Source organism: Enoplosus armatus, chromosome 5, assembly GCF_043641665.1.
Source record: "Enoplosus armatus isolate fEnoArm2 chromosome 5, fEnoArm2.hap1, whole genome shotgun sequence".
Classification (NCBI taxonomy): domain Eukaryota; kingdom Metazoa; phylum Chordata; class Actinopteri; order Centrarchiformes; family Enoplosidae; genus Enoplosus; species Enoplosus armatus.
In genome coordinates, this window is record NC_092184.1 from 6,083,484 (window position 1) to 6,092,074 (window position 8,591).

General features: G+C 40.7%; 2 protein-coding genes across 2 annotated transcripts; both read right to left on the minus strand.

The window, feature by feature from the left end:
- Positions 1 to 372: 372 nt before the first annotated feature.
- LOC139285035 (uncharacterized) lies at positions 373 to 4,923 on the minus strand. The gene is made up of 2 exons (XM_070905462.1): positions 4,437 to 4,923; positions 373 to 1,894 (listed from the first exon to the last, which is right to left on the minus strand). The coding sequence occupies exons 1-2, from the start codon at positions 4,904 to 4,906 to the stop codon at positions 1,123 to 1,125; spliced, it is 1,242 nt and encodes a 413-aa protein (XP_070761563.1). The 5' UTR covers positions 4,907 to 4,923; the 3' UTR covers positions 373 to 1,122.
- Positions 4,924 to 6,089: 1,166 nt separating this feature from the next.
- Positions 6,090 to 7,228, minus strand: LOC139285650 (claudin-like protein ZF-A89). The gene has a single exon (XM_070906251.1). The coding sequence runs from the start codon at positions 7,143 to 7,145 to the stop codon at positions 6,522 to 6,524; it is 624 nt and encodes a 207-aa protein (XP_070762352.1). The 5' UTR covers positions 7,146 to 7,228; the 3' UTR covers positions 6,090 to 6,521.
- Positions 7,229 to 8,591: the final 1,363 nt, after the last annotated feature.

Genomic DNA, 8,591 nt, shown 5'->3' on the forward strand with positions numbered 1-8,591 from the left:
TACATTATTCGAATGCGGACAGGGAGTAGTTTCGATGAGATCAACATCAGTCTTAAACGACTCTATGTAAATGAGGACTGTAAACAGGCACCACATTTGTCTTTGAAGCAATGCTCTGCCAGTGGCCGACCTTTCATTGGACAGGTTACGGGAAGATCAGGTCCAGTCACTGGTTTCAGGTTTAAAAAAAAACACCAACATGGGTGGGACCGGATGTCAGACGTTAACAGACGGAGCATCCATTTATGGGTCCATTTTCCTGATTCTCATTACTTGTCATTACTTCTGTGTCACCACATATTTTCCAAACAAGGAATTGATTCATGTTTTTTTCCAACCAGAGTGAAAGTACTGACGCTGATCAATGTCACAGTTTGTTGGATCACTACATTTATTTGTATTTTGTTTTTTGTATTTTCACAAGGTTTATCATGTCTCTTTGTTTATCTCAGAGGTTTGAGTAAGCGCCTCACAGTTTACAGTGAAATGACGTAGTGATTAAAATGAAATTAATATTGTTTTAGAAAATCCTTTGTTATAATTTTTGTAGATTCACTTTATTATTGTTATTATTTCTCACTCAGAGCGCATCTTCACAGATAACATTTCATAACATTGCAAGTAACAATATTTTGTTACAATGACTCCACAGACAGATATGTGAATATACTACAAACGTTTTATTGAAATTCTTTTGAATTATCTCAAAAATAAAGTGACATTTACAGAACAGAAATACATCACAAATCATCAGTATTTACAAAATATGCTCTGTGTGTCAAGGAAATAAATATATATCGACACTGACTTCCTTATAAAAAAGCAATGCAGCCTTCACAGCCACGTTGACACAATATTCCTCTTATATCAAGACGTCATAAACTAGAAAGATTTCTGCTTTAGTGTACAAAATCCATCCATGAAAGGCTCATAATAATCAAAGGTCACAGTGATTGATAAAGTTAATTAATTTTAAATCCCAACAGTGTATTGCAATACATACCATCCTCTAGAAATACAATCTGTATTTTGGTGAAATTTTACTTTCTAATGGCATAACAAGTTCTTGAAACCATCATGGCAGAAATCTCAGTCTTTATCCTCTTTCTGTCCTTTCAGGTTTTAGAGGTACTGTCCAGCAGGGTATGTGGTTGGTGCTGCATACGGTTTGCTGGGTACGTATGTCCCAGTGCCTGTGTATGGTCGGCTGGATGGGGGAGCATACACAGGGCCATACGTTGCTGGGTTTGCCACTGGGCCTGGGTAAGGGTACATTGGTGCTGGTGGGTATCCTGGGTATCCATACATGGGTTTTTGAGGAGGGCAGGACGTGGTTAAGATGATCCCACCTATCAGAAGAATTGCAGTAGAGGCCCAGCCGATGTAGATGGAGGCTCCGATTTCCCTCTTCTGCGTCTCAATGGTCAAGGGGCTCTGGAAGTCTGTGATGGTGATGGCTGCAGACCAGCAGACGGGGATCAGGACCAGGATGGCAGAGACAATGATGAGACAGCCGCCTATGATCATCACCTTTGCCTTCGATGAATCTTTCGTCAGGCAGCCGGTGCACTTGGCTCCAACGAAGGTGATGATGAAGCCGATGAAGCCGAAGACGAGGGAAATGATGACCAGGGCTCGGGCGGCTTGCAGATCCCTGGACAGCCTCATAACAGACTCATTCAGCTTGCACTGCATCTGCCCGGTGCTCTGCATTACACAGTTCATCCACAGACCATCCCACACTATCTGGCCTGTCACGATGTTGGCTCCAATGTAGGAAGTCACTCTCCACATGGGGACCCCGCAGGTCACCGACACCCCAACAAGGCCTATGAAGCTTATGACCTGACCTGCCACTTCCTTGCCAATCCGACCCATGGTGAAGAGGCTTTGTCTGCGGCAGGAGAGAGAAGAGTTTCAGCATACAGGTCTTCTCTTTCGGAGTGACACAGCTCTCTCACTTGTTGTTTGTCAGAGAATGTACAGGAGGAGGGCTGTCCCGTCGTCAGGTGAGTTCTTCTGGCCAAACAAGATTCCTCTTCCTAGAGCGAGAGGAGTGGCACCCATTTTTAAACAATCCCGTGCTTTTGTTCTTGGAAAACACACGTTCATATGCAGATTTCTGAGGTTATTGGATGGATTTACAACCACTTAGTGACTTCGAAGGTCCTGAAACCTGGTCAGACTGTGGAAGATGGCAAATGATCAAATTATGTCTAGTTGTTGTTTTCACAGGCTATTTTCTGTGCTAATTTCAAATCAGTAGTGGTGGGGCATCTTAAGTCAATGTTGAACCCCCACACACAACTGATGAGCAAAAAAAAACTAATGAGATTATCTGTTCATTTTATTTTAGTCTAAAGAGACCATGTAAGTCTCTATTGTTCATAATGGAGCATATAGAGACTTTTAAGACTTTTACACTATTATGCTTGCGACCACAGTTGGACAATTTTGGAGGAAAGGATGGACGGAAATTGCGAGCTTCTCTTTTTTCTTTCTGAAAAGTGTTTTCACGAGATGGAATTGTTTTTGTCACTAATAGGTTTCATCAAAGGAAGCTGACTGGTTACATGTGCTTAGATATTCTGTTAAATAATTGAACTACAGCTGTCAACCATGGTTTCTGAAACACCGGGTTAGTTAGAAAAACACATACACACATAAAAAATAGGTAAGACACACAGAATGAATTGGTCTTGTATAGAGTTCACCATTTGCTTGTATGCCTGATGTTGAATGTATGCTGTATGGCAGCCTGGCTGCTGATGAAAAGCATGAACAACAAGCAGACCTTAAAATGGCCCGTGGCCGTGCCAAGATCAGGACACAAGATGTGGCTCAGTTAAAACAGATAATCCGCCCCAAGCTGGAAAGGAGGGATTATGTGTTGCAGCATTGATAACGATCACCTTGATGGAGTGATGAGACACAGGAAGCCAGTCAGGTCAATTGATACTGTCATTTTGCATTTGAAAGAAAATGCCTACTACACGACAGATAGCTCTGTTGGGTAAACAAACTGTTGAAAAACTGTTTGGAGGAGGAGGAGCCCAAGCCATGAACACAGATGAAGAAAAAGTCTTGAACTTGGCCGGTTCATCCTGGATGCAGTTTGTGCATTTGCCTCTGTGGACGCTCACCAGGATACTGATGAAGATCTCTGCCAGACTTGACAGATTGGACATGTGTAGTTTATGGAGACTGCCATACCTATCTGATCCATGGCACATTTGTAACACTAAATTACTTTATTTAGGGAATTAATTTATCCTCAATTCTGTTTCCTATGCAAACTACATCTCAGCAGTAACCTCCTTGCATACTATGGTTATATTATGCATAATCATCCTCTCATCTTACCTTGTGGTGCTGATTTTACTACCTCTCCCTCTTCTGTAATATCACAGGCTTTGAGTTTTCTCAGAAGTAAGTAAACTGTAATCATCCAGTGAGTATAGAGTTTATTTACAGTAACAGAACATCACAAGATTCACAAACACAGAAATATAAATGCGAAATTTGCAGGCTATTCGAAAATGAAAAGGAGAACATAAAAATGCAAAAATGTTCCTTAACCTACAGTGTTTAGCAGGAGAGAGCAATTACTGACACCAGTTTTTTTATTAATTAAGACAGATCAAAGCAAAAGTTATACATGAAGGAAGCTGTATTCTTGTCTGCCTTTATTTGTTGAGATGTTACCATCTGAATGACAATAAAGATGATTACACTGTGAAATCCTTTCAACAATCGGACTTAATATTTACACAGATTAATCATAATCATGATACAACACAATACAAAGTGGATTAAACATGTTAAAAGGCTCTTTCAGTTTAGGCTGAGAAATGAACTTGTTCCTGTTCTGGTGTTTGAGTTGACTGATTTTGTTTCACAGCAAACATTTTGATTCATCACAGCAGGAAAAGCACAGTCGTAACATTGATGATGGCTTTGTTCCATCCAGGTGTGACAGTGAGGCAGCCTGCACAATGCCAGGGCCCTGCTGGCACAACTACATGGAATGAAGCCATTGTTTATGCTATTAGTTACATAAACAAAATGTCCGCTGTGAGAAAGTCACTTTAACACATACACCAACTGTAATCAAAACACAGGAATCAGCTCTTGGCAAGCTGTGATTTCGTGCTACGTTCACATTGCAAGTGAATATATATTATAATATAAGTTTTATAAAGCAAACTATCACTTCCCTCTGTTGCAATTCCTGTGACCTCAAGAGTCCATGTAGGAAGTGCTATCCATCTTATACATATTCTCTTGATGTGGAGAGCGACTTCACAGGTGTGAATTTGGGTACGTAGTGGGGGTGTTCATGTTTGGGAGGGCAGTTCCAACACAGTAGCCCCCCTCCCATCAGCAGCAGTGCAGCAGCCGCCCAGCCGATATACAGCGCCGCTCCTAACTCATACCTCTGTGCTTCGATCATGAGGGGGTTGTAGAAGTTGTTGATGATGGTGTTGGCAGACCAGGAGACTGGAATGAGACAGAGCAAACCCGAGACGATGAACAAAACTCCGGCCAGGATGCAAGCCTTCGCCTTGGATCGCTCCTCCTCGATGCAGTTAGTGCATTTCCCACCAGCAATTGACAAGATCACTCCAAAGATCCCAGTCAGGATGGAGATGACGATCATGGCGCGGGCGGCCTGTAGGTCCCGGGGCAGAGCCAGCATGGAGTCATACACCTTGCACTGCATCTGGCCCGTACTCTGCACCACGCAGTTCATCCACATGCCCTGCCAGATGGTCTGAGCAGTGATGATGTTGGCTCCAATGAAAGCGGTGACCTTCCACATGGGCAAGGCGCACACCACGATGACCATGAACCAGCCAATTATAGCCATCGATACACCAATGATCTGAATCCCCTGAGAAACCATCTCGGCGGCTTGTTCCTCACACGTTAAAATCCCAAAAGAAAGACAAGTGGAACGATGTGAACTTGTATTTATAGGTTGCGGTGTGAGAAGAAGGGACACAGACATGAGGGTATGTGACACCACAGCCCTCAGCTCCTATTGGCTAGAGGGAGTTTACACACAAACAGAGACCCAGTGACCTTTAGTAACGCTGACCTGCCAGAATCCAAAGCTTCAAGGTCAGGTACAAACAAAAGAAAAATAGTTTCCTTATACATCAACCTTTTATTCTTTAATCAACAAAAATGTCAAAGTAGATATTTTGACTAGAAGGTTTTATTGAGGTTTCTGCTAAATTCACACCTTTATAAACCATTAATCACAGTAATATTATGCATGAGTTACTAACCTACTTTTTCACAAAACTACACGACAATACACTGTACAGTAAACGTGGTATGTATCCAACTTGTTCAAGAGGAAACCTGGATAGAACTACTGTAATATGTGTTTCAGGTCTGAACAAGAATAAAAGCCAGAAACACAAGTGACATCAAAATGTTTGCTGTATGTTGATGAAATTTGAATTTGTAATCCACACTGACAACTGAAGGTGATAAAAGTACTGTTACCTGGGTACTTACACATGATCATAGACAAACTACGGGGTGTGTTATTTTGTTTACAGCAAGGGGCAGTGTTGGACAGGTAATGACACTGAGAAAATGTTTCCTGCAACAACAACAAAAAAAATCCTTCCATCTCATAATTCATGAGGATACAGAAAGCCAAACTAATTTATAAACAACCTGGTATTAGATGTGTTGTTTTATAAAGTATGAGTTTGTATTGTAAAGTAGTTATTCATATTAGGTCTCGATTAAGTTCAATTTTCTGACATTTTTCAAGAGATTTTTCAGGTAAGAGTATTTTACAGTATATATATCTATATATATAGATCTATATATATATAGATCTATATATATATATATATATATATATATATGATGATTTAAAAATTTTGTATTACTTCTATAAAATATTTATCCTTGTTTTCAGTTATTAATCAGCTAAAATCCATGGGTTGTGTGTGGCAAGGCCCACCTCATGTCTTCTTTCTGAAGCCTCCATTTTAGCTCAAGATGAAGTTGTCTTTATAACATGTTATAAAATCTAAAAGAACGTACAAAACATGATAATCCAATGTTGATAAAAAAAATCTTTATTTACAGTTTCAGACAGTCACATATAATACACATTTTGAAATGAAATGATATGTAAAAGGGCACAAATGGCTGAAAGTAAAATTAATTAAAATTTTAAAACAATCAAAGTAACATGTTAAATGTTGTTGCAATATATATTTATGTTTTTTCACTCCCAATGAAAAAGCATTGTGTCACTCAGTCCACATAAACAGTTGTTTGGGTGTGGTGCCCATCTCTTTATCTTGACACTGATGAAACAAATCCTGAAGTGCCGTAACTCAACATGAAAGTATGAAACCAAACTGAGAGCACAGTAAATCTGTGAAATTCAAATCATACGTATTGTGGCAATATGAATCATGGACCACAAAGCATTTGATTCAAGTCTTTTTTCAGTCTTTTGATCTTGACATTTGGCTTTTCTCTCCTCAGACGTAGTCCTTAGGTGCAGACGAACGGGGAGCTGAGTACTTGGCGGAGTAGTTATCCTTGGGAGGGCAGTTGGCACAGAGGAGTGCACCACCCACGATGAGGAGGCCTGAGGCCCCCCAGCCGATGAAGAGTGCAGCTCCAAGCTCCCTTTTCTGAGAGCTCATCATTACCGGGTTGTAGAAGTCCCTTATGATGGTGTTTGCCGTCCAGCACACGGGGATGAGGCACATAACACCAGCAATGATGAAGATCACACCAGATGCCACGCCGATTTTGGCTTTGGAGCCCTCATCCTCCACGCAGTTGGTGCATTTGCCCCCTGCAAGGGCCAGGAGGATGCCGACGATGCCAACCAGGATAGAGATGATGATGAGGGCACGGGCAGCCTGGAGGTCCTGGGAAAGGGCCAGCATCGAGTCATAAACCTTACACTGCATCTGGCCTGTGCTCTGGACCACACAGGTCATCCAGATCCCCTCCCAAGTGGTTTGAGCAGTGACAATGCTCTGGCCGATGAAGGCAGTCACTCTCCACTGGGGCAGGGCGCAGACAACGATGGTCCCAATCCAGCCAATAATGCACAGGGCAGTGCCCAACATCTGAAAGCCGGCCGACACCATGTCTCCTCAGAAAGCTTCTTGCACAGTTGTCCAAAAAAAGGTCCAAAAGTTGTATCGCTGGAAATCAGCAAAGTTTTGCTTGAGAGATAACCAAGAGTAAATGTTTGGACAAGGTTGGAGTTTGTCTTTTATACACTTCACTCGGGAGGGGTTTGACACACACTGTCACACAAAACTGTGACGTGATGATTACCCCCACCCCCAGCTCCCCACTCCCAGTTGTGGGCATGTGTCATCATGTCAGTTTTTCTCTGATCGTTGCAGGTGGAATAGGCATGATGTGACTCACATGTATTGAGATCAGTTTAAGCAGGAAAAAATATCATCAGCCACACCCTCAAAACTGTATAATTGCCTTTAGGAGGACCAATAGGCTTTTCTTTTTGCATGTTTTCTGTTATGTTCTGCGGTAGCAGTGACTGGAAATATTCCTTTGCTGTTGTCAAGCAAAAGTCATGCGTGTACAAAATGTCAGCTCATCAGGAACTGTGAAAAACAGCTTTGTTTAAAGACGCTTACTTTCCATTTGTTCATCCAAGTAGTTCTCAAAATGTTTCCTAGATCTAAAGATTGTACTTTTCAGGCTGTAAAGCAGCACAAAATATTTCATTTGTAATCAAAACGAGAGATAAAGCAAATATTTCTCAGAGTTTCAGGGTTTCTATCAAACATTGACTGTTGATTTGTAAAATAGTGAATATGTGTGCTTTCTACCCACTGATGTCAGTACAAGACACATATTTAAGTGAAGTTATAGCAGTCATTTCCATTTTTTAGGCTTCCATACCTCTGAAAAAAATCAAAAACAAAGAAGTCTGAAGTTTTGATTCTTTTGTCAGGATTTTGGTAATGATATTGTCTGTTAACCTTTGACCCTTGAGCTGTGGGAGTTTCAGTTTGAGACAAAGGTAGAACATTTCAACAGTTGCCCAATCGAACAGATGAAACAGAGTGAAAACATATATATGTCAAAATAGGGAAGTGCATAAAAATACTATTCGCTTCCTTACTTCACTATTTCTTAGTTTTAGAATTAAATACTTAGTACACAGAATTTCGATTCACTGTTCAATGAAAATTACTTATTATTAGTTTAACCCAAATTCTTGGCTTCTACTGCAGCTGTTTAAGGAATCATCATATCTGTTGATGGGAACTGTTGGGTCTCTGTAATAATATTATAAAGAGTCAGTCTAGACCTGCTCTATTTGTAAAGTGTCATGAGATGACTTTTGTTGTGATTTAGCGCAATATAAATAAAATTGAACTGCATGTTACAAAGGGAAATGCAGCATATTATATATTATACTATAATAAATAGATTACTTTGATGAACTATAAACTACAGAATGCAGCTGGTTGGTTAAATGCACAGACCATTCTGATATCAGTCTCAGCACCCTATTAAACCCTATAAACGTAACAATCAAGTACATATTATGTCCT

What these genes read in the sequence shown, in the direction of transcription:
- LOC139285035 (XM_070905462.1), bottom strand. Translation starts at nt 4,906, where the DNA reads ATGGTTTCTCAGGGGATTCAGATCATTGGTGTATCGATGGCTATAATT. An exon ending in CTCATGATCGAAGCACAGAG is followed by an intron (nt 1,895 to 4,436) that starts GTATGAGTTAGG and finishes CTCCTGCCGCAG; the next exon opens with ACAAAGCCTCTTCACCATGG.
- LOC139285650 (XM_070906251.1), bottom strand. Translation starts at nt 7,145, where the DNA reads ATGGTGTCGGCCGGCTTTCAGATGTTGGGCACTGCCCTGTGCATTATT.